Source organism: Pimephales promelas, chromosome 16, assembly GCF_988280905.1.
Source record: "Pimephales promelas chromosome 16, fPimPro1.hap1.1, whole genome shotgun sequence".
Lineage (NCBI taxonomy): Eukaryota > Metazoa > Chordata > Actinopteri > Cypriniformes > Leuciscidae > Pimephales > Pimephales promelas.
The window spans coordinates 34298829-34325865 of record NC_142784.1 but is presented as its reverse complement, the minus strand read 5'-3'; the positions used below and the strand labels follow the sequence as shown (position 1 = coordinate 34325865).

The following is a 27037-nucleotide window of genomic DNA, read 5'->3' as shown; positions in this document are numbered from 1 at the left end:
TCGGCAGATGATTTAATTCTTCCATTTATCATAATCTGGCAAGTAAATATTCGTTGATATATGGTGTAATAACATGTGGGATGACGTATATTAATATTTACTGTGAATATGATTTAATGGCCAAAATGTTTTACTTCAGTTACATTTTCATAATTGATTAAATATTACAAATGGTTGATATAATATTGACATTATCAATAATCTTTTCGGCTAAATACGTTAACGCTATAACATATAAAACAATCATAATGATCCCCTGTAAATCTCAAGAAGGGTGTGGAAGAGTTGATATAGGCCATGAATTTATCCAATTCAACCAAATGAAAAAAACAATCAATGTATATCTTCCAAAGTGGGATTTTAGGGAGGAATAGGTTTGTTCTCAGGGTTATCGATAAATTTAGCTTCCCATAACCCCATGCGTTTGACGGTGCAAAGCAACTATACCCATTACCCCAATATTGGAAATAGTTCATTGTTAAAACAACTCTTGAAGATATATGTGCAGAATCGCCACATATTACTTTTAAGCGTCCTAGCTCACTTATTAGAGACAGGTAATCCAGGGTGGATTACCAAAACTCACCAAAACCTACGTGGCTCCTCCTAAATGTCAAACTAAATGCCCCCTCAAACTACGCATGCCAGAACACAAATCAGCAATTCGGAACCGTAACAAGCTAATCATGGCTCTAGTGCGTCCTTAAAAATTTTGGGGTATTGAAAAAAATCTACCCTCCCAATGAGATGAATGTGAAAAAAAAACTGTGAATTACAACTTTTGGATATTTTTTTGTGATTCTTTATTTATTACATATTTCATGTGTATAACTATTTAAAACAAAGCCCAAGATCATCCCACAACCATAAGACTAAATAAAAACAAATAAATAACATTGCAATATAATAAAATAAAACTGTGACCAAAAGCGAACGAAGGTTCTCAAAGTCTTCAAGACATTCTTGTACATGAAATGTATTAAAAGCATGGTAAGTGTTGTTGTAACTGTGTTTTTACCAGCATAACAAGGCTGAACTAACTTACTATGGTAAAAAGTTACTGTAGTACAAAATACAACTGTAGAAATAGGCTAACTGCTGTAAAAACGTGGTAAGATTTGTGTACTATAAACACAAAATACCACAGTAGTAGTTACTACATCCATTCATTCCAAATATATATATATATATAATAAAATGACCTAAGATCTGCCATGTTACGTGAAGGCTGATATAATGTGAAATGTTATGTGAAAGTCTGTAATATGTTTGGTTAAAATTATTTTGAACAAAAAGAATGTTATATAGAATACCAATTCAATTCAGAGAACATTTAGAAGCCGATCTGGATTAGTAAAGAACATATAATAAACTTTATATCAAACACCATGTAAACTGCTGATAATTATCGCAATGTGCGAACGAAAATTGGGTCACGCTTGAATGCGATGAACAAAATCGTAGGATATAGTACGATTTAATCAATTCGTATGAATAAGTAAGAATTTGCCATTACATGGGGGTGAGTTAAATGCGATTAACAAATCGTACGATTTTGTACAATATAGCCACTTGTTTTAATTGTGCAAATTAGTAGGAATTCGCTGTGAGATAGGGTTGGAAAAGCCTAATCCAAGACAATTATCTCTTCAAATATACAAACGTAGCCAATCCTTACCAAGTTAAACTCCCGTCGGACGAATCTTTATCAAATAAGAACTGCCCGGACGAGCCTCCATTTTTGTCACGACTGGCTCAAAGCCATGACAAAATGAGTGGAGGACATAGTGGGATTCTATACAGTTTTTTTATCTTAACTGAACAGCTTCAGAGTTATTGAAATGGTTATATGATTTGAATGGTGGCCGTCTCCACATAAAATTCTCATTTGGACCTTGAAATGGTAGGACCCCATTGAGAAAAATTCTGGAATGTTTTCATTAAAAACATTAATTTCTTTTCGACTGAAGAAGAAAAGACATGGCCATCTTGGATGACATGGTGGTGAGTAAATTATCAGCAAAAGTTTTTTCTTAAAAGTGAACTAATCCTTTAAATATATATGGGAGAGAATGCTAAACCATGATGAGCGTTTTTGTAATATAATGCTAATTCTGCATCTCAACGCATGCATAAAGATTGCCACTAAATACCTAGAGTACCTAAAGATCATAGAGTGCATGAAAATGGAAATAAAGCTGTAAAAATACCAATAAATATGAATAGAAACCACACTCTAAAAATCGAGAAGTGTTGTGTGTGCAATCCTTTGTATAGTGTAAAACATTTGGTCAGAAAATATATATTTGTAACTTTGTAACAGAAGCAACTCCCCCACAGCAGTTTCTCTGGCTCTGGAGATCGATCGTGCTCAGAGGGAAACAGCGTCACCATTAGTACGAGCGATCCTATTACTGCAGGATTAACTTAAAGAACCCTCAAACTACAATATTTAGGCCTATCTCGTTACAGATTTTGAGCTTTGTAAGGTTGTAGATCTTATTCATGCACAAACAGCTACATAACACACCAAAGAATAAGGAAAACATGAAATGTAATACAACTACTATCAAAAACATGATGTATACACTCAAGCTTCCATTGTTTGATCCTCTGTCAGATCTAAACGAAGTCTTAATTTACAACAGTGAAGTCACTGTATCTTCAGTCCCCATTGACTCTGTTGACTGTAAAACTCTGTAGTGGATCCTTATTCACCATCACATGATCAGCAGAAGATCAGACTGTCCTCTAATACCTGATCCTAAAATAAAACAGTCACATATGCAGTATGAGATATTACATCTGTCACATCTTTTCATAAGAAAACTAACTAGATAATCTGTATTAATTCATTCTCAAACGTGATAACATAGCTTCTATCTGATGCTCAAAGTCACTTTACAAAATCAAAAGCACATTCACATTAACACAATGGACAGCTGATCCAAAACCAGCAGAAATCATCATTACACTCACTACAGATTTAATATCAGTTAATAACAACCCAAATCTCAGATTATCACACACCTTAAGGCATCTTTATACAGAAAAAGCGGCACTAAATGTGCATTTACACAGAATGTATTGCTTCTCTGATGTGACATAAATAAAATTTCTAGTGAGTAAATCGGCCATTTGAAATTTAAATGAAAATACGATGATAAAAGTTGTTTAAAACCATTCTTACATTAGTGTCTCCAGTTTATAATGTCGATCATCCCTCAGATCCTTCAGCAGCTTCACTGAGTCTCTTATTTTATTCTCAGACAGATCCAGTTCTATCAGGTGTGAGGGGTTTGAACTCAGAGCTGAAGCCAGAGCAGCACAACCTTCATCTGTGACACCGCAATCCCTCAACCTGTAGAGAACAATGACGCACATTAAGCCTATATCCAGAGATAAACATAGCAATTAAAAAATAAATAACAATGCTTTCAATATGAAATATTTAAAATACTACTTAGTTCATGTTGTTAAAGTACATCAGTTAGGATTAGGGGATTGAATATACAGTTTTTACAGTATACAAATCACAACTTATATGGAAAGTCCCCATAAAACATGGAAACCCAACATGCGTATGTAATTGTAAAAATTTTACAATTTAAAAAAATAATAGATTCACCAAACTATCGCAACCTGCCGCTGACCCAGAGAAAGAAGTCATGAAACAGCTTCACAAAAGGTATTTTTAATAGTATCATGATTTCTGTGATACAACATTTCAAATGTTCATAGAAGTACTGGGATAAAAGTTAAAAGTTTAAATATAAACACTCATGTTTACGGTAGCGATCAAAATAGAGTAAATCAGCTTTTAATAGAAACTTGGCACTTAAAATAACACATTTATCGATTATATTGTTTCTCTACTACGTGACGACAAGTGACTTAAAAATGTATTTGTTATTGAATCATTTATTCAAGAGAGTGTAGTACTGTATGATGCTTCTGAAATAAAAGATGTGATTAATTGTTTTTGTATATATGACTCACCTTATATATAATGTACGGTCTATATAAGTGTTTGATTTAACTTTTCCCCATAGTCTAGTAGAATATCGAATCGCAATATTGTAGAATCGCAATTCTTAAAAATCGCAATACATATCGTATCGCCTCCCAAGTATCATGATAGTATCGAATTGGCAGATGGGTGCATCGTCCCGCCTAGTGTGTGTGTTTAAAAGCGCTATATAAATGAAGATTACTTGACAGGCCTATTGCAATCACTTGTAAATCAATGGCAAGTTTTATTTCACAAACAGTTATTCTCGTCTGCCACATGTCTAGCCAGGCTAAACAATCACTTTAATTGAGCGCAAGCTCATTGAGCGTGAGCAGCGCAACAAAAAATAGCAACGCTCCTACTCTGCGTTCACGTGCTGCTCCTGCTCTCGGTGAAATGCACTCATTGATTAACATGCACGGCGAAAAAAAACCCTGTGCTGCTCATGTTTGCGGTGTAAAACGGCTGTAATTTACGAGTTTCCTACATATGCATTCTGTGTGCGCGTGTGATGCTGATGTGGTGCAATGTTAATCATTTGGAGCCCGAGTGCATTTGATCGGCAAAAAAATCGGAATATGTCAGACTGACCGGCCGGTCGCCGGTCAAGGCCGATCATGTGAAAATCGGCCAATTCCGGTCACCAGCTGATCACTGGGTGCATCTCTAATATAGTGAGATGTAAATGTTCCTCTTAAGGTCGAATCCTCACCGCTGTCTTCTACCGCCGGCAGGATCTGACGGTTCAAGCAGGAATTTGTCGCTGAACCACTGGATGGGTCTTACGCCAAATATTGTATCCACTATCTACATATTAACCCTTATTCACTCAGTCTTTATGGTAGAGATGATCTTACCCCAGTATCTCCAGTTTACAGTGAGGATTCGCCAGTGCATCAGAGAGCTGCTTCACTCCTGAGTCTCCTAGATTATTCTCCGACAGACTCAGATCTATCAGGTGTGAGGGGTTTGAACTCAGAGCTGAAGCCAGATCAGCACAACCTTCATCTGTGACTCCACAATTCCTCAACCTGTAGAGAACAATGATACACCTTAAGCCCCTTTATCCAGAGATAAACATAACACTAAAATAACAACATACTGCTGATAATATGAAATATATAAAATAACAAAATATTTAAAGGAGTCATAACCTGCAATTTTCACTTTTCCACGATAATCAATGTCTGTTATGATTGCCTAACGATTATACATTGGCTGGGAAGCCGATATTCAAAACTGAAGTGTTTGTTTACACCATGGTTCGTAAACCAGCCCACGTGCACGCACACTCAAAAACGAGATTTTAATTTCTCCCTCGACTTGACGTCAAGACGGGGCAGGATATACCATATATGGACACCGCAGACATATGCTGCAGGAAGCCCGCGCTGTCCCTCTCCCCCTCATATTCAGTCAAGAAAGATGCAGAAATGTAGTGCACACGTGAGTTGCTCTGTGGTTGACTGCCAGAATCAACATTCAAATGTGTTTTCTCTACCAAAAACGGACCAAACTAGCCGGGACCAGTGGATGAAATTAATTTTTAATGACGCTGTTCCAACAACCCTATCAACTGGCTTAACGTTAACTTAGGTGTCTGCGCTAAACATTTTACACAGGAATCCTTAACAACATTCATTTCGAGTCGGACAATAATGCCAACAGAGTCAGAGTGCTGTATAGAGATGGAACAGGTATAGTTTAGTAGTTTAATTACGGTTATTATAACGTATAGGGGTGCACGATTCAGAAAATGTCACGATTCGATTCGATACCGATTTTTTTGTCTCGAGATTCGATTCAAAATCGATTTTCGATTCAAAAACGATTCTCGATTCAAAAAAACGATTCGCAGGTCTATATAAATGTAGTTTACTTTTTCCAATGTGTACAAAAATACAAAAATAAAAACTTTTGCAACTAAAAAGTGTGAAGTGCCAAGCTTTGACCAGCTTTTAAATTCATTTAATTCAAGTTTAAAATAAAACTTAAATACAAAGCTTACATTTAGCTTTAAAGTGCTGTAGTCAGATCAAACAAACAATTACGCTAAATGTGGTTGAAGGAGTAGGCCTACTTCAGCTACCAGGTTGACTGTTGAAATGTGAACTCGACTGGGCACATTGAACTTCCTAAAAATATATACTAATTTCATAGAACCCTTGTGAAAATATTTTAAATAGATTTAAAAAAGCCACCGCTACTGGTAACATCTATGGTTAGATTGATTTGTTTAGATCCAGTGAAGTCGTTCATAGGCGCGTCATTTGCGGGTATCTCCAGTTAACTAGCAGAGCAATCATTTAGTTCGCTATTAAATAAGAGACCTGTTGTTTTTGAAATCAAGCTAAGCGCTCGTGTCCGCTGCGATCAGTGTCATGGATACAGTTCTCTTCTCTCGGACGCGCGCGCAATCTATCGCCGTTGTGGAGACTCCGGTGAAATCACAAATTAAAATGCACACAAACGTTATTAGCATATTCGGTTTTGATGAGAGAGAGAAAAAACTATACGAGTGCGGTTTAGAACCTGTAACCTCTGACACGCTTGGCAAAAGATCTACAGAACTCAAACATAAGATCTGCGGATCGATGCATTTATTGAGCAGAGTGGCTGCACAGTTTGACCAGCGGGCGGCAAGAACTTGCAATAACTATTTATCAGACCAGCCCTCGCAGCCTCGAAACCATAGAAACACTACCGGACCACCGGTAAAAGTCCCGACTCACCCGATTGCCACTCCGCCCCTGCACGCCATTAAAATATATATATGAATCGATTTTTGGAATTCTATGAATCGATTCTGAATCTGTAAAGATTGAATCGCGATTCAAATGTGAATCGATTTTTTTGCACACCCCTAATAACGTATTTGTCATCTGCTTGTATGTATCCATTATTTATTAATAGCCTACAAGTCTGCTGTTTCGGACAGGTCCGAATGATGATCAAACATATACTGATGAGTTTGATAAAGTTTATTGTACATCACACAAGATGAAGCGTCAGTTTTACTTCAGAAAATCACCGTAAGAGCTGAGTAAACACAGTAAGTTATAAGAAGTGCGTGAACGTGAAACAAGGCAAAAACAACACATGATAGCAAACGTTGATCTCTATAACCACTGTAAGCTAAAAAAAGTAGACTACATCTCCGTTAATGTAATCTACATTAAATAAAAGGTAAACTTATGTGGGAGAAAATAGCAACAAACGTTTTAGCTTGTTACTGATGTTAATGTATGTCTCAGTCAAAATGATTGTCTTTACTATTCAGAGACATCTTGATGTAGACGTCCTTCCATTTACTGAATATCTTCCTTTTCCAGCTCTGGTTCAGAGTCTGGCTCAAACATATATGGTTGAATTCCGTAGGTCGCGGCCAGGTCGGGTTCATTCATAGGGGTTCATTCACAACTTGCGCCATGATCTCATTTTGGAATGATATGCTGATGTTACCTGTGGTGTCAAGTCCCCTCCTTCCTGCCACCAATCAACACGCCCCTCATTTGCATTTTTAAAATGACCGTCCACGACAGCCAAAATATCGCATCAGATCTCGCGAGACAATAATGCATTCAGAAATAAGGGTCAGAGGAGCTCTGTGTTTATTTTTTTTTTCACTTCTTTTTTAGAAGGGCCTGAAAGACTATAATAGAGTGTGGGTATCCAAGGTAAAACTAGGTTATGACTTGTGACAACTAGGTTATGGGGTTGTGACAACAACCTTGGACCCCCTTGTGGCCCCCTAAATGTCGCGTGTGAAATAATTTTTTACAGTGTCACGCATTGAGCGTGACAGTCACTTATTTTGGTCTTTTGTCACACACTCCCGTCACACATTGTATTTTTTATGCGGAAAAACATATATTTAAAATATATTTATAATATATTTAATCTGACGTAATTTCTCTGGCTGCGCCACTCTCACTATGGAACCGGCGGGAATCAAGTGCGTCTCCTCTAGAGTTCAGCAGTCGACCCTGCCACTTATCAGCCAATCAAAAAAGAAAGAAAGGTGCTACTCAATAGCCAATCAGAAAAGAGCACTATTGTATCTGGGTAAGATTTAACGCAAAAAACCAATGAAAAAAAAATATTCTGGAACTGTTCACTGTCACAGCCCTTCGTCTGCACCAGTCTGTCTCGTCAGCAGCACTACACTTCCCAGGATCCTCTCGTCACCCTATCCCGTGTTCACTCCCTCATCAGCCACCTGTTCCTCGTCATCGTCATCTGTTTCACCTGTTCTCACCCCATTATGTTTGATTATTCTGTGTATTTAGTTCCCTCTGTTTTACTCATGATTGTCGGTCGTTGTTGAATGTTATCCTGTGAAACCCCGTCCTCCTGCCTGTATGTTGAAAATAAAATACGCATCTGTTGTTAATCCGGATTCCTCCCGCTACTTCTGCCTGCACTCCTGCACTCCACCCCCGCACCCCGTGACATTCACATGATTCTGCAACAACATCTTCCGAAAGTTTTGTTCACCAACAGATGAACTAAACACTGGAGCTCCAAGCATCATTTAGAGCACAGAGTAAGTCATGATCTCCTGTTTTAATGTTACAACAAATTCACAACTTGTTTGACAAAAACAATGACAACTTGACAGATGTTAGAGAATGTTTCCCAGATAATTAGCACCAGTTTTTCATCAGTGTCTGTAACTTAGCCAACAGTTTTACAGCCTGTTCACTGACAACCCCTGCTCAGAACAAGTAGTCTAGGCCTAGACATATTTTCATTATCACACGATGACTGACATAGTGTCACATTATAAACATCTCTCTCTCCAAATAGGCTTAATAATTTTATTAGCACTAAATAAATTAAAGTGTATTGCATAGTCAATGTTATAGGTCACTTTTAAAATCTTGTCATATTTTATAATTATATCCTGGCCATGGATGCATTAATCATTGCATCTATCTTTCAAAGATGTCAAGTAAAAAGCAATTATGCATCTTCTCATTCACCTTAAGAGGAAAACCCCCTAAAAAGGCCAGTTTAGAGGATAATTTGCTGATCTTTTTGCAAAAAAAACACAAAAATTGTAGAATACAGTTAATGTGACTGATGCTGAATATATATGCAGATGTAAAAAATATAATGGAAATTCAAACACAGTTACTGTGACTAATACTGAATATGTAATGCAAATGTACAAATATAATGGAAATGCAAATTAATTCATTTATTGTATGCACTATCTACATATTAATGTACCACCCTGCCACCCTGAGTCTTTATGGTAGAGATGATCTTACCCCAGTATCTTCAGTTTACAGAGAGGATTTCCCAGTGCATCAGAGAGCTGCTTCACTCCTGAGTCTCCTAGATTATTCTTATACAGACTCATTTCTCTCAGGTGTGAGGGGTTTGATCTCAGAGCTGAAGCCAGAGCAACACAACCTTCATATGTGACACCACAATCCCTCAACCTGTAGAGGACAATGACACACATTAAATCACATTGTGATGCAAGATGTTTTTTAGATACCCACAATCCATCCGTTTCTCTTGAGCAATAAAAATCTTATGATAATACCGTGATAAAAGCTCAATCAATTAACCGCAGCATGAAAATGTGATACCGGCACATGCTTAATTCACTCCAAGTCTTTATGGTTTTAAGAGGTTCTTAAAGATGATCTTACCACAGTTCTTCTAGTTTACAGTGAGAATTCTCCAGTACAGAAGAGAGCTGCTTCACTCCTGAGGCTCCTAGTTTATTCTCAGAAACACTCAGATGTCTCAGGTGTGAGGGGTTTGATCTCAGAGCTGAAGCCAGAGCAGCACAACCTTCATATGTGACACCGCAATCCTTCAACCTGTAGAGAACAATGACACACCTTAATCCCTATATCCAGAGATAAACACAACACTTAAAAAAATAATAACATAATGCTGTCAATATGAAATATTTAACATTCTAATTAGTTCCTGATGTTAAAATATATCTTTAGGGGATTGAATATACAGTTTGTACAGTATAAAAAAAACATTACTTCAATGGAAAGTCCCCATAAAACATGGAAACCTAACGTGCGTGTGTGTGTGTATTTGTAAACGTTTTAAGGAATGTGTTAGGACTGGGAGAAAAAAAATTATTCACTAAATATTCACTAACTAAAGTTCAGTTCACACATTTTAAAATGAACTAGTTCAGTTCATAATTCATACTTCAAAAAATGAACTAGTTCACAGTTGTTCTTTTCCATATGTTGCAAGGTTCTTTTTTTTATTATTATTATTGCCACAGCCCATACAACCACAGACAAATATTATTTTATCGACGGGCAAAGTTTGCACAGAAATGTAAGATTTTTCATATTAAGGCCTGTTTACGTGTGTTTTAGCCAGGTTTTCGCCTGGAAGGATCAATAGAAATCGGCCACCCTATTGTACGAAGTTAAACTGAGAGAGCATGCGTTCACAGACACCAGAATGAACGAGTTCACAGTAATGTTCATTAGGCAGTAATACAGTGCGTTCAGTTCACGTTCAGTTCACGTTCGCCCAAAATATGAACATGAACGCATTCAGGCACAACACTGACTATCACAATTGTATTGTTTACTAATTTAAAATGGATTTTTTTATTCAAACACCCACACAATCTTCTTTAAATTGGCCTGTCTATTAAACCTTTGACAAAATCATATTGCAACATTTAAAATCTGTGTTGGTACTGCCGCTGACCCCGAGAGAGTTGCCATGAAACAGCTTCACAAAAGGGTGTTATTATAGTATAATTATTTCTGTGATACAACATTTCAAATGATCATAGAAGTACTGGGATAAAGTTAAAAGTTTAAATATAAACACTCATGTCTACGGTAGCGATCAAAATAGAGTAAATCAACTTTTGATAGAAACGTGGCACTTAAAATAAAGAATTTTTCGATTATATTGTTTCACCACTAGATGGCGACAAGTGACTGTTAAAAAATTTATTTGCTATTGAATTATTCAAGAGAGTGTAGTACTGAATGATACTTCTATGAACTTTTCCTCATAGTCTAGTGCAATGCTTAATTGTAATATTGTAGAAATGCAAGTCTTAAAAATCGCAATACATATCGTATAAGCACCCAAGAATCGCAATATCATCCAGTTTTTTATATCAGCTATGCATTCTGTTAATTTTGTGGACTGGTAAGCAGGGCCTGAAATTAACACCCGACCACCTGCCAAATGCGGGTGAATTTTGCTATTGGCGGGTAACACTGTCAATCTACCTGCCACATTGGCAGGTAGCCAATGAGAATTGAGTGATTCATTAGGATTTTTACATTTCAACTAAGTCCGCCATTGCGTTTGACTTTAGCTAAAATGTGGCGGCACATTACTGAGGTAAAGAAGCCAGCTGAAACAAACAACCAACAAAAAGATGAGGATGAGAAAAAGAAAAGTAAAAGAAGACATTGCAATACAAAGTGGATAATTGGCGGCAATGGCAAGGTTCGTGAGCGGCTGATTTATGACCGCGACTGTTGTTTCGGAACGTTCATGCGATCAGAAGAAGACGATCGAGGCCCTTTTCCGACTACGTTTGGATGTGCGAGTATTAAACTGTTGGTGAGATGGGATGAGATAATGTAACGCTGACGTAGCCTACAGTACAACGACAGTTGCACAGATGTGTGTGCATGTGCAACTGTGCATGTTGGGAGTTGGGAACCAGTGAGAAAATATCCGGTACCTTTACCAATAATAACAATATTAATTTAGTTCATAGTTAACGGTTCCTGAACGCTATAACTAAAAGCTGTCAGGATCTGCCTACGTGACTAAATCAGCCATCAACCCAGCCGCGTGTGATTTGTTTACATACGAGCTGCGGTAGGTCTATCTGTTGAGTATATACTATATAGCCTATACTATATACTGTATATGTTGTGTGAGTGACAAAATCAATGAATAAAAAGATTTTAAAAAATGTATGTTCTTAGAGATATTATTATTACTTGACCGCACTTAAATGTGTATTCTTACAAGTGAAAGAACAATGTTGTGAAATTCCCGTTTTTTTTTTCACCTTTATATAAACGTGAAAAAAAAACCCCAAAAAAACAGAAATTTCACAATATTGTTCTTTTTTACCATTTTTTGGCTGAGGCAAAATATGAGGCAAAAAAAAAGTGGCTGGTAAAAAGTCTCTGTGGCAGTTGAATTTTTAAATCCACCTGCCACAGTGGCCGGTGGCTGAAAAAGTTAATTTCAGGCCCTGCTGGTAAGTATTGTCAGGGCATGAAGAAATATAGAGCTGAGTATCATCAGCAAAACAGTATATGCCATGCTTCCTAATAAGATTTCCTAAGGGTAGCATGAACAGAGTGAATAGCAACGGTCGTAGTACTGAGCCTTGTGGTACGCCATACTGAACTTGTGATCGATAAGACATCTCTTCATTTACTGCTATTCGACTGATAGCATTCTTATTATTCTTTTCAATTTTCCATAGATATGGTGATATATTGTTATCGTGTGTTATTGTGGCCAAGATAATCATGTAGTGATAAATCTGATATGTTGACAGTCCTGGTTCAGGTGAAACACACACAACTTCCCTCTTTTCAGCTGCAGACACACACATATAATAATAATAATAATAATATAAAATTTGTGCAGACACACATTTGAGGAAATGCTCATGCTTTTGCAAGTGTCTGTTTGCACAAGCATTAGAAGGCAAGTTGATTTACACCAAACAATTGTGCTTTAAAAACCCTCTTCACTGTAACTTGCATCTGTTGTCTGATTTATAGTTCGTCCAGTTTAATTAACTATAAGTTTTACTAGTTTGGGATCTGACAGTTCAAGCAGGAATCTGTCACTGAACCACTGGATGGGACTTACGCCAAATATTGTATACACTATCTACATATTAATCCTTATTTACTCTGAGTCTTCATGGTAGAGATGATCTTACCACAGTTCCTCCAGTTTACAGTGAGGGTTCTTCAGTAAAGAAGAGAGCTGCTTCACTCCTGAGTCTCCTAGATTATTTTTAGACAGATCCAGTTTTCTCAGGTGTGAGGGGTTTGAACTCAGAGCTGAAGCCAGAGCAGCACAACCCTTATCTGTGACACCACAATTACTCAACCTGTGGAGAACAATGACACATATTAAGCCCCTATATCCAGAGATAAACATAACAATAATATAACAACATACTGCTATCACTATGAAATTTATAAAATAATAAATAACAGTAAAATCATGCAGTAGTTTAGAGAGGCGTTCAAGGGTCCCAAGTGTTTGTGTCCATAAAAACGGTTTAGTAGATCACAAATCAGGTCAGATAGGTGGAGGGTTTAAAAGCTGAAGTGTGACCATATTTTTTGTTAAACTATTAATTTATAATGTTTAAGTAAAAAATTGTATAATGTTTTAACAGTGATGCTTGTTCTCAGTGTTACTTACCAAGCTGTTCTAGTTGCTGTAACCACAGGCAGCAGCTTCTGAAGAACTTCATCTGCAGTGTTTTGTGTGTCACTAATTGAAAATAAAAAATAAATAAGTTAATTTTTAATGCAAAAAATAATAATTCATAAGTAAAAATACCTTCCAAAATACCCTCAAATATGTTTTTAATTAAAAACTGCTTTATAAAGAGAAGTGTCAAATAACTCAGTAAAAACTTAGTAGAAATTTTGGCCCCTCTGCACGTGCCTGTTGCGCAGCATCAAATGGTAAACGTAATGAAAGCAGAACGAAACTGCGCTACTCATTTTTTGTGCTTCACGGAACGTTTATCAGTTTGGACAAATATCAGCGCAGCGCGAGCCAATCTTGATCAAGTGACACTGTGGTAACACTTTATTTGAAGGGGTGTGCATAAGACTAACATGACACTTTCATAAACATGACATAACACCTGTCATGAACACGAAGAAGTCTTTATGAATGTTTATGACTTTTGCCATTAAGTGTCATTCTGTAAATTATGACACTTCTAATGCAAAGTTGACATTGTTTAAAATGTCTTTGTTATGACAACTTGACATTAACCAAGACAAAAGTGTTTCGATTATGACAACTTGACATTAACACAGACAGAAATGTCTTGATTATGACAACTTGACATTAACCAAGAAATCATAACCTGTCACAAATATGTCATAACAGGTCTAATTATCAAACTTAAAGAAGTTATTTAGCTTTGCGTTAACATTACATTACCCTGTCATATGTGGTTGGTTTTGACTTTGGCCGTCATGACACCATAACTCTGTCATGAATATTTTACTTGTCCTCAAGTAAAGTGGAACACATTGTACTAGTTATAAAGATGTCATTAAGGGTTATTACACTGTCAAATGCTGTCAAACAACAGTGTCATTAATATTTCCCCTTACCTCAAGTAAAGTGGAACACGTTGGACTAGTTATAAAGATGTCAGGTTGACAGGTTATGATTTCTTGGTTAATGTCAAGTTGTCATGACAAAGACATTTTTTGTCTTTGTTAATGTCAAGTTGTCATAAAAAAGACAATTTAAACAATGTCAACTTTGCATTAAAAGTGTCATAATTTACAGAATGACACTTAATGACAACAGTCATAAACATTCATAAAGACTACTTCATGTTCATGACAGGTGTTATGTCATGTTTATGACAGTGTCATGTCAGTCTTATGCACACCCCTTCAAATAAAGTGTTACCGACACGGTCACTACACAGCGGTAAGAGCTCATGAAAACAAAGCATTTGAGTTTGCTACTGAAGTAATAACATCGCTGCGAGATTAAGTGAGTTAGATTTAGTTAGTAACATTCTCCGTTACTATATCAAACAGCGCTGAGGTGAAAACCAAGAGAAACATTGTTTCATGAATGAACTAGTTATGTAGTAACACTAACTTGTAATCATGAAAGTTTGGCAAAAATAATAAAATGCTTTAGTAGCCCACATAATAGACGAATCCGGCGAAACTACCGGAAGTAAGCGGGCGCCATTACTGAGCTGTTGCTGGGTAGCGTTGCGCCATTGCCTCCTATTGTTTTAGTTGCAACTTGCGTCCACTGGAATAAACAGCCCGCGATTTACGACTGTCACTAACGTTACAACGTTACCCCTTGTATAATGTCGAGTGGGTAAACAGTTTCCGTTATAAATTGTTTCAATGGTGGCTGTAAAATTTCAATTTTGAAGAGAAAACACCCCGGTTCGACTGCCCCTGTCTGGTGCCGTACGGTTTACACAGATTTCCTGGGCGAGTACAAGACGTGGACATTCGCGTATAATAACAATTATTTAATGACATAAGTAAAAAAATATAATAAATATGTGATATAGTGATCAGCAAAATCTCCTCTCTTGCTATTTTTTCTATTCAATTAACATGCTATGGTCATTAAATGGCTTTCCTGAGCTAAATGTAACGTTATGTGACATAATTGTTCTCCTGCTGTTATATTGACCTCTTTCCATGGTTTAAAAACACTAATTGGTCGAAATTATGTATACTTTCTAGCTGTAACGTTACCTTACCCTTGCCTGTTGCAATGTGAAAATGAGATAAATAATGGACACAAATGAAAAACATGAATTTGTTTATTTGATTTCATTCATTTATTTATTGTTGCCAAATGGACAGATCTTTTTATAGTTTCCTCGTTAGCAAACGTTAGCCTAGCTAGCTTGCCAAGCTATTTTCATAAATAACGTTAATCTGTAAGATCGTTTGTACCTTCATCTGTGACTGGAGGCCACTGCAGTCACACATCAAACCAACAAGTCATTCTGCCTGTCTGTAGCTGTCATCGAGGGTGCGTTCGCGTTATCACCGAGGTTTGTTTACATACCGGTGCATATGTCTATGCCTGTGTAAGAGCTCAGTAATGGCGTCACCACAAGATGGCAGCCTACACAGAACGCTCGTCGGATTTGTCTATACATCTTTTTCCAGCACTTCAAAACTAGTGTTATTTTTAATATGATGACCAAAACATTATTTGTTCATCCTTAAAAAGTTTATACATTTATACCTCTATTTATACAACTAAAAGTTTCAAGATGAAGGAAACTCACACTAATAGGCCCCAAATATATATTTTTTTAATAAATAGGAAATTTCTCTGACATTTCTTTCTTTTTTTGCAGTATCGAAAAAGTACCTAACCGTAACACCACTGTCTCGAATCCGAAGCGTGAATTTTGTGAACCATTAAACCCCTAAAACCATACAAGGGTAATAGTTACTAAGCCTGCCCTGGGTACACCAATGTTCTTGTCAGTTGCCCTCAGATTCCTGCAGTTAAGCTTATGTACATTTACATTCCAATAAAGGTTATTGATAACATGCTTCTGAAGTTCGACTTTTTGCACCATTGCAATATTTATAGGCAACTAGTCATCACATCTTCCACTCTATAAAACACATTAATGCTCAGTAGTACACATATATGGTTCTTTGATGGGAGAATGAACTAAAATGTGTTCATTTTCAATGGGCATATGTGCAGCTGAAACAGGTAGCCTAGTGCATCCCAGATTTTTCAACATTAACATTTTAATATAACATTATGGCCTTTAGAAAAAAAATTGAGGTGGGGTAGTGCACTATTGGCCTGTGGTGTGGCCTAAGCTTCTGTCCTTAATGCCATTTTTTCCCCTTACATTACTTTTACACTTTAAGTTTTGAAACCTTATAGTTTTGAAACCAGTACTTTTACTAGTTGATACTTCAACTTCTACAGAAGTCTTTTTAAACCCTACTTCTACGCGAGTAATGAATGTGAATAATACTTTTGACACCTCCATTTATAAAGTGTACATGGCACAACCTGGGGCCCCACCCTGGAGCCAGGTTGGGGCTCGTACGCGAGCGCCTGGTGGCCAGGCCTCTCCCCATGGGGTCCGGCCAGGCTCAGCCCGAAGGAGTGATGTGGGGCCGCCTTCCCGTGGGCTCACCACCTGCAGGCAAAGAGGTGCAAAGAGGATCGGGCGGCAGTCGAAGGCGGGGGCCTCGACAACCCGATCCCTGGACACGGATATTAGCTCTAGGGACGTGAGACGTCACCTCGCTGATGGGGAAGGAGCCTGAGAATGTTCGTAAGGTTGAGAGATACCGACTAGAGATACTCGGGATCACCTCCATGCACACATTGGGCTCTGGAACTAAATTCCTTGAGAGAGGATGGACTCTTGACGACTCTGGAGCTGCCCACGGTGAGAGGCGATGGGCTGGTGTGGGTCTTCTTATAGCCCCCCAGATCCACCGCCATGTGTAATAGTTTACCCTGGTGAACGAGAAGGTCACTTCCCTGCACCTCTGGTTCGGGGATATGTCTCTCACTGTCGTATGCGCCTACGGGCCGAACGGCAGTGCAGAGTACCTGGCCCTCTTGGCGTCTCTGGGAGGAGTACTGGATAGGGTTCTGAATGGGGACTTCAACGCCCATGTGGGCAGCGACAGTGACACCTTGAGGGGCTTGATTGGGAGGAATGGCCCCTCTGATCTGAACCCAAGCAGTTGTCTGTTATTGGACATCTGTGCTAGTTACAGCTTGTCCATAACGAACACTGTTCAAGCATAAGGGTGTCCATCAGTGCACGTGGCACAAGGACACCCTAGGCCGGAGATCAATGATCAACTTTGTGCCTTATGTCTTGGACACTCGGGTGAAGAGAGGGGCGGAGCGGTCAACTGATCACCACCTGGTGGGGAGTTGGATCCGATGGCGGAGGAGGAAGCTGGACAGACTCGGGAGACCCAAACGTACTGTGAGGGTCTGTTGGGAATGTTTGGCCGAGTCCCCTGTCAGAGAGATCTTCAACTCACTCGGAGCTTTGGCCGCACGGTCTCCGGTGCCTGTCAAGGCGGCAATCCCCAAACCCGGTGGTGGACACCAGAAGTAAGGGATGCCGTAAAAATTAAGAAGTGGTCCTATCGGGCATGGTTGGCTTGTGGGACTCCTGAGGCAGCTGATGGGTACCGGCAGGCTAAGCGGACTGCAGCCCGGGTGATTGTGGAGGCAAAAAAAAATCGAGCTTGGGAGGAGTTCTGTGAGGCCATGGAGAAGGACTACCGGCTGGCCTCGAAGATATTCTGGCAAACTGTTCGGCACCTCAGGAGGGGGAAGGAGTGCCCTGAATTCTCTGGATGTTGTGGGGCTGTCTTGGCTGACACACCTCTACAGCATTGCGTGGCGGTCGGGAACAGTACCTTTGGCCTGGCAGAATGGGGTGGTGGACCCGCTTTTTAAGAATGGGGATTAGAGGGTGTATTCCAACTACAGGGGGATCACACATCTCAGCCTCCCAGGGAAAGTCTATGCCAGGGTACTGAAAAGGAGAATATAGCCGATAGTAGAACTTCGGATTTACGAGGCACAGTGCGGTTTTGGTTCCGGTTGTGGAACACTGGACCAGTTCTATACCCTCTCCAGGGTGCTGGAGGGTTCATGGGAGTTTGCCCAACCAATCCACATGTACTTTGTGGATTTGGAGAGGGCATTCAACTGTGTCCCTCACAGAATCCTGTGGAGGGTGCTCTGGGAGTATGGGGCCCTTTGCTAAGGCCTGTCCGGTCCCTCTACGACCGGAGCAGGAGCTTGGTTCGCATTGCCGGCAGTAAGTCAGATTTGTTCCCGGTGCATGTTGGACACCAGCATGGCTGCCCTTTGTCACCGGTACTGTTCATAATTTTTTTGTGAATCAGCACCTCAAAATCCGAGACCATGGTTCTCAGTCGGAAAAGGGTGGCTTGCCTAGTTCAGGTTGGTGGAGAGTTCCCGCCTCAAGTGGAGGAGTTCAAGTATCTTGGGGTCTTGTTCACGAGTGAGGGAAGGATGGAACGGGAGTTTGACAGAAGGATTGGTACAGTACCGGTCAGTCTACGACTCTAGGTATGGGTCATAACTGAAAGGACAAGATCCCGGACACAGGAGGCCAAAATGAGCTTCCTCCGCAGGGTGGCTTGGCAATCCCTTAGAGATAGAGTGAGAAGCTCGGTCACTCGGGAGGAGCTCAAAGTAGAGCCACTGCTCCTCCACATCGAGAGGGGACAGCTGAGGTGGCTCGGACATCTGCTCCGTATGCCTCCTGGATGCCTTCCTGGGAAGGTGTTCCAGGAACATCCCACTGGGAGGAGGCCCCGGGGAAGACCTAGGACACACTGGAGGGAATATATCTCCCGTCTGGCCTGGGAATGCATCGGGGTCCCGCTGGAAGAGCTGGAGGAAGTGTCTAGGGAAAGGAAAGTCTGGGCATCTCTGCTAGACTGCTGCCCCCGTGACCCAGCCCCAGATAAGCGGAAGAAGATGGATGGATAGAAGAAGTCATCTTAAAGGCATATGAAGATTCATGTCATGAACAGTACTCAACACTAGGTGACACATGGCAGTCGAGATATGCAGCCTTACTAGGACACGACCACGATTTGAGAAACACCCGCAAATGATGTACAATATCCCTGAAATTAGTCTGTGCCCCGTGATTTAAACACCTCTGATCTCTGAGTTTCTCTTTGTTCATAATGTTTTAGACTGTAATGATTGCACTCAGTGTTACTTACCGCTCATTTCTGTCTCCAATAAATCTGCTAAGGTCAAACCCCTGCAGTGTCTTCTTTGAGGACAACAACACAAACACTAAAGCTGACCACTGAGACGAGGAGAGTTTCAGAGTACGTAATCCTCCAGAGCGTCTCATATGAGGTTTAGCTTCATTCACAAGAGAAAAATCACCCAGTTCATTCAGACAGTGAAACAGATTGATGTATTTCTCTGGAGAGGGATTCTCCCTGATCTTCTCTTTAATATAGTCAACTGTTTCCTCATTGCTGTGAGAGCTGTTTGCTGTCTGTGTCTTTAGTTCTTGTAAGAGACTCTGATTAGACTTCACTGACAGACCCAGAAGGAAACGAAGGAAAAGGTCCAGATGCCCATTTCTACTGTGTAAAGCCTCATCCACAGCTCTCTGATGGAGATCAGATAGGGACACGTTGCCTCCATTAGTTGGTTTGGTAATCTGGTCAAACACATTGATGTTATTGTTGATAAAGGAGAGATGCACATATAGAGCTGCTAGATGTTCCTGAATGCTCAGATGAACAAAGCAGAAGACTTTCCCCAGACACAAGCCCAACTCCTCTCTGAAGATCTGAGTGCACAATCCTGAGTAAACTGATGCTTCTGCCACATCAATGCCACACTCGCTCAGGTCTTCCTCATAGAAGATCAGGTTGCCTTTCACGAGCTGCCGATACGCCAGTTCCCCCAGTTTGACAATCATTTCTTCATCTTTCACTTTCTTCTCATAGTCCTTCTCATGTTTGATGTTGGTCTGAATGAGCAGGAAGTTTGTGTACATTTGAGTGAGAGTCTTGGGAATCTCTCCTGTCTCTGCTTCACTGCACATCTCCTCTAGAACAGTGGCTGAGATCCAGCAGAACACTGGGATGTGGCACATAATAAAAAGGCTCTTTGTGGACTTCAGGTGTGAGATGATCCTGTCGGCCAATCTCTTTTTACGAATTCTCTTCCTGAAGTATTGCTTCTTCTGTGTGTCACTGAAGCCTCGTACCTCTGTCACTCGATGGACACACACAGAGGGGACGAGATCCGCTGCTGCTGGTCTGGAGGTGATCCAGATGAGAGACGAGGGAAGCAGATTCCCCACAATGAGGTTCGTCAGCAGCTCGTCCACTGAGGCGGATTCAGTCACATCCCACAACCTCACATCGCTCTGAAAATCCAGGGACAGACGACACTCATCCAGACCATCAAAGATGAACATCACTTTATACTCATCACTGGATATGGCCATTTCTCTGGTTTCAGGGAAGAAGAGATAAAGAAGATCTGAAAGACTGAGTGTTTTGTCCTTCATCAAGTTGAGCTCTCTGAAAGGAAGTGGAAATATGAGCTGGACGTCCTGATTCTCTTTCCCTTCAGCCCAGTCCAGGATGAACTTCTGAACAGAGACTGTTTTCCCAATGCCAGCGACTCCCTTTGTCAGCACAGTTCTGATGTGTTTGTCTTGTCCAGGTAAAGGTCTAAAGATGTCACTGCATTTGATCGGTGTGTCCTCTGTTTCTGCTCTCCTGGACTGTGTCTCAATCTGTCTCACCTCATGCTCATTATTGATCTCTCCACTTCCACTCTCTGTGATGTAGAGCTCTGTGTAGATGTCATTCAGGAGTGTTGGCTTTCCCTGCTTTGATATTCCCTCACACACACACTGAAACTTCTGTCTCAGATTTGATCTCAACGTGTTGAGGACTTCAGCAGGTTTAGAGTCATGGCTGGAAGATTAAAATACCACATTATTACACAAGTCAGAGAAGTAAATAGCCATAAAGAGATGATCTGTTCACAAGCAGCTTTAACTGAGGCTCTACAGCGATCTGTCACAACACATTAAAGAGGCAAAAAACTGTATTTATTGTTTAAATTTTACCAAATTTGAAAGTTGAGACTTTCATACCAAAAGTAACCTGGTCTGTCCTGTCTGTTGGGGCGTTGTCATGGCTTGTCGGTAGGGTTGGGTATTGGTTGGGTTTTATACGATACCAGTACCTACTTGTTATTTTTTTAAATGGTTCCGGTGCCTAAACGGTTCTTGAAACGGTTCTTAAGAAAACGAAACCGAACACACACTTTTTCAAAAAATAATACCCTTTTATTTACAGGGCCAAACTGGACACAATATTAACTTAAATCTAGAAACAATATAAATACAAGTAACATATGGTAATAATAAAACCAATATAAAATAAAAATTTGCATTTACAAATAAAACAATATTGTATCAAAAAATGTAATAATGCTGGAGATAAATGGAGATTACTACCAGGGTAATCTAATATCGACATGGCTAGTTACGCAGCGCTTAGCTTAGCTGCGTCTTAGCTACGCAGCATTGAGTAAACCTATGAAAGAGAACGTCTCTGGTTACTGGTGTAACCCATGTTCTCTGAATAGGGAACGAGACGCTGCGTTCACTGCCAAACTCCTCGCGCTGCTGAGTCGACAAGCTTCCTTTTTCGCCAGAGAAATCTTGTCTTGATGCCCGCAAATTAGCTAATCACCTGGAATCTAGAGCGAGCAAGTGCGCGCATGCGAGACAGATCAGACTGTGCTCTAAACAGTAGTGCGTGCACGATGGAGAGGGAGACAGCGAGAGACTTTGCGTGTGTGCGCCTTATGACACAGAGACTCGGGCACCGAAATCAGGCACAGAAATTTTCGTTCTTATTCGGTCTGGTTACTACCGCTTACATTGGTACCGGTTCCCAATTGGGACCGCTTTTCGGTACCCAACCCTACTTGTCGGGCATAGCAACAGTAACTAAAGGGGGCGGGTCTTCCGAGTGGTCAATCATTAATTATGTGTTTGAGTGATGTGTGATGTGCGTTGCAGCACCTAAAATTAATCAACAACAACAAAAGTCCTATATTTTACATGAAACAAGGACACATGTGTTCATTAAAGTCTTGTGGTTGAATCACAGGCATGAACACAGTTTGGTTTTTAACTGGTCCTGATGGAAGATTTGACCATAAATCAGAATGAAGCGGGTAAAGAATCAGACACACTGATATTGATGTAATTGTGTCATTAACTGAGTAACACACCAACAGCTTTTACAGTGTGTGAATGTATTAACAATACAATACATAGAGGATTACAAAAGAGCACAATGAACATAATTAATAGACTCAATCTTGCAGGATTGTAACTTTCGGTTATTCGGTTCAAATCCAGATAATTAAACTGCTGTATATTAATAACAATTTAATAAAATGTCAAATACTATAAGCATAACTTTTATAGAAATGATATACCTTAGATCAGACTGTGTGTCTCCACTCTTGAATGCAAATGGCGGATCCATAGAGGCGTCACTCTTCACAGACACACAGCTGGACTCTGGTTTTTGTCTCTTCTGCTGGACTGAACTGGTTTCAAAACTAAGTAAATAAAAAAAAAAACAGACAGACTTATAAATAACTTATAAACTTTTACAGGAATCTTCTGTCTTAGGAAACACCAGGAATTGTTGTAACACCTTTGCTTTGGCATCTGTAACTCAGTGATATTTTGCCCTGTGTTTCAAACTTATATAATTATTTTGAGAAATTACATTAATGGTCTGTAATTGTTATGCATGATTAAAAAAAAAAAACGAATCAAAGCAACTGAACCCTATCTTTCTTCATGATTATTTTCTTGTTTTCCCTTTGCAATCTGCTGTAAAAGTATGAAAAAGGACAACATATACTGCACATTTGTGACCTGTTCACCCTCTCTTTGAAAAAGTGTCACGTTATGCTTAGGTTAATGAACATTTTTGATTAAGTCAACATAAGTTACATATATATTAGCCTTCAGTAGAACCTTGTTGATGCTTTTACACTTTTAAATGTCCTTTTACTGTTCGATGGTTAAAGTGTGAGTATATTAATGTCATCTAATTGTGACACTTTTTTAACTTTCATAGAGCAAGCCTTTCACTGATTGTTTACAGCTTAATGGAGGTCACACCCATAATTCGTGCAAAGCACCATGGGCCGCAGGAATACTGTGGATAGAATTATAGATTACCTTAAACTCATGACATCAACCATGTTCAAAAACCTCAGCTTACATTTACTTGATGTCATTGCTAGTATTAGACTGAGATAAATTATGCTTCTAATTCAAAAATGTCATACTATAAGCATAACTTTTGAGAAATAACTTTTTATGTACCTGAGGTTAGGCCGTTTGTCTCCACTCTTAAACTTGAGTGGCTGCTCCATAGAGCGGTCACTCTTCACAGACACACAGCTGGACTCTGGGTTTGAGCTCTTCTGCTGGACTGAACTGGAACAGAGAACAGATTTTCAGTTTAATCCTTTAGTTTATTGTGTTCATTCTTTATGAGGAACCATATTAATATAAACACATTCACATTTCATCATTTTTTTGTTGTTGTTGTTTTTTCCACTTTATTTTATTTGAATTGTAATAAGACGAGTTTGTAAACCATGTTTTTCGCCAAAATAAAAGCTTGATGCCGTTTTCGTCAAAATAAAATATCATGTGCTTATCCTAAAGCACTTCGAAGAAACTTTATGATCTCTTTATTTAATATTTCATGTTAGTTTCAAAACAAAAACACAGACATAAATAGGTAAGAAAAACAATTTGATCTGTGTCTGTGAGCTGGGTAACTCTTTTTCTGAGATGTGACACAATATTTAACAGTGTTAGTTGAAAGTACCCGCGTCCTGGAGGAAAATCTCCATCTCTGGATGCTTGTGAATCAGCCATGATGAAGATGCAGGAGAATCTGATGAGTTTGATCTCCTCACTGACTCTGATGAAGAAACATTCACACCCTAAATTAAATTATTAAACTAAACACCCATCATAATTTATCTGAACATATCTGGAGTGTGTGAGAAAAAGGATCATTGGGTTAACTCAAGCTCATTGGGCCTTTACACAAAAACAAGTCGGCCGTTTGATTTAGAATTTATGAAAAATAACGGACACCGAGAAACGCTGAACATGTTTGGGTGAAAACAAAACAAACCCGACCCGCATTGACAGATACTGATTCGGTTTTAAAAAAAAGGCGTTTTTGGTGTGATTTGGCCTGTGCATGTTTTGTTTGCATATTCTGTAAACTTCTGAAGAATCTCAGACATCACCAAACACAAAAAAAACACCTTTGTGGCGAGCAGGGCGAGGCCGAGGGCTGTGTGAGAAGGGCGCGAGGCCGGTGGTGCGAGTGTTAATGAATGACACCTGTGAGACGCACCGGTCACATCTCTCACGGAGGAGTGGAAGCATAAAAGGAGGAGCAACGACTGTGGAGACCGAGGAACAAACGGCTGGACTGACCATAGAGCATACCTTTTCACCCAAATTCAATCATTCAATCATTGTTTCTCTGTGTCCATTATTTTCTAAATCAAACGGCCGACGTACTTTCTGGGCCAGTACATCTCATACTTTTAAATTATTTATTTATTTATTTTTCTGAACAGCATATAAAACTCGCACATCAATGGCCTATTGCGTTTAGTTTTGCTTAATTGGCGCCGCTGGGATCTTTGTGCTGGTGTAATGTATTGATATACATATTCAAGGGTGTGCAAATTTCAGTTGTGTTTATGATGTAGTGGGCCAGTCTGGGCCAAACAGACTGGCCCACTACATCATAAACACAACTGAAATTTGGGAACTGGGAAAATTTGGGAACAGGCCTGATATGTTTTTCTTTTCTAGCTAGCAGTGGTGGTAAGTAATGAAGAAAAAATACTTTAAAAATACTGTTACTTACATTTTTTTTTCAGCGATCTGTACTTTACTTGAGTATGTTTTATTTTCATCTACTTTCACTCTTACTCCAGTACAATATTAAAGACAAAGTTTACTTTTTACTCCCATACATTTCCCCATGCCCGGTCCAAGTATTTATTACTGGCTTTCCAAACCAATGAAAAACTTGGTTTTCTTTTGAATGGTGAGTTGACCTTAAAGCAACACTAAAGAAGATTTTTTACCTTAAATAATGTTTCCAAAATAATTTCAGTGGTTCATCAAGTCGTAACAGGCTGAAAGGCACTTCTGCCTTCGCTTTGTGGTCCTATATCTGCTATAACCAAAATAAGTTTGCCAGATTGGGTCTCATTTATGTAGTTTGAACGAGACTATTTTTTAGAAAACAACAAATTTGACTTGCTTCACGGCGTTACAATTCAGTAGCACCTCAATGCAGTACATGAGATCCATGGGGAGGAGTCGGATCAAGATCCAAGGGGCGGAGATGTGTAGGATTAGGGTTGGGTTTTGGGTGGAGAGTTGGGTAGGTTTAGGTCTATGTAAGGTGGGAGGAGTTGGATCTGGATCCCACTCCTCCCCGTGGATTTCATGTTTCCCAGTGAGAACCATCTCTTACAATTGGACATTGTTCACTCTAAAGACGGTACTGGATAAACAGTGAGCGTGCGTGCTAAATTATTTATGACAGTGGCAATGCCGCTTCAAACCTGTGTAGGGCGACCACAGAGGAAAAGTTCTTTAGCGTTGCTTTAATGTTACTATTATTAACTAAATGACTTCAAATTAGCTAACAATTTATTAATAGCAATATCTAATCTTTTCATTTGTTCAAATAAAACATTGCATATTACTCTGAAAACAATTTATCTGCTTTATTCATACTTAAGAGTTAATTTGAATATTTACTTTTACTTTCAGTAGCCTACTTAGCCTAGAATGTTTTAAATTGGATACTTTTCTGCTTTTACTCAAGTGATGTTTAAATGGAGGACTTTCTACTTTTACTGGAGTATTTTTTATTTAGGTATCTATTTTTAATCGAGTATACTCGAGTATTTTACCACCCCTGGTAGCAGCTGTTGTCCGCGAGGGGCTGCTGGCAGATACTTGTGTTTTTGTATTCTTTTATTTTATCATTAAAAGTTTTAGAATGTTCGCCGGTTCCCGCCTAGCACTTTCTTTCCACATCTACCTTATTACACCCTTTATTAAACATTGTATGTCAAGCAATCCCTCACTTCAAATGTCCTCCAGAAATATTAATATGGTACAGACATGAACTCACCTTGATCAAACTTTTGGATCTCAAATATCCTCCAGCTTTAACATTATAAAGATACACGTAATTTCCTTCTTAAGCGTTGATAAACACTTTGATACTCTGTTTTTCCCGTGTCGTATTTCTATTGTTCCAGCTTAAAATGGTGGCAAGAGAATTTACTTTCACTTACGGGTCACGATCAGGTAAACAGAGACGGGCGTTTAGAGAGCACCATGACGCATGCGTGTGAGAGCATACGATTTTGCACCGCGACAGCGCGTTAGAGATTCATATTTTGTAAATAAAGTGCTAAATTATGTCGTTGTTTTTTTTCTGTTTAGCACTCGACTTTTTTTTCTACACTATGTGGCTGCTCTTTGTGTGTTGGGGAGCTGAAGCTCTGACCGGAGAGAAAGAGGCTTAATAAACTGATAAAGAGGGCCAGCTCTATCCTGGACTGTCC

At 39.3% G+C, this 27037-nt stretch overlaps 1 protein-coding gene across 2 annotated transcripts; it reads right to left on the bottom strand.

The window, feature by feature from the left end:
* Window positions 1-1022: 1022 nt before the first annotated feature.
* On the bottom strand, window positions 1023-26769 carry LOC148973422 (protein NLRC3-like). 2 transcript variants are annotated; one of them, XM_089121574.1, is made up of 12 exons: window positions 26599-26769; window positions 24244-24361; window positions 23730-23843; window positions 22823-22948; window positions 19549-21279; window positions 13451-13522; window positions 12957-13130; window positions 9679-9852; window positions 9289-9462; window positions 4870-5043; window positions 3191-3361; window positions 1023-2764 (listed from the first exon to the last, which is right to left on the bottom strand). In XM_089121574.1, exons 2-12 carry the CDS (start codon window positions 24291-24293, stop codon window positions 2752-2754), a joined length of 2973 nt encoding a protein of 990 aa, XP_088977700.1. In that variant the 5' UTR covers window positions 24294-24361; window positions 26599-26769; the 3' UTR covers window positions 1023-2751. The 2 variants fall into 2 exon arrangements, with proteins under 2 accessions (XP_088977700.1, XP_088977699.1); XM_089121573.1 differs by having other exon boundaries at window positions 24244-24339.
* Between the last annotated feature and the right edge of the window lie 268 nt (window positions 26770-27037).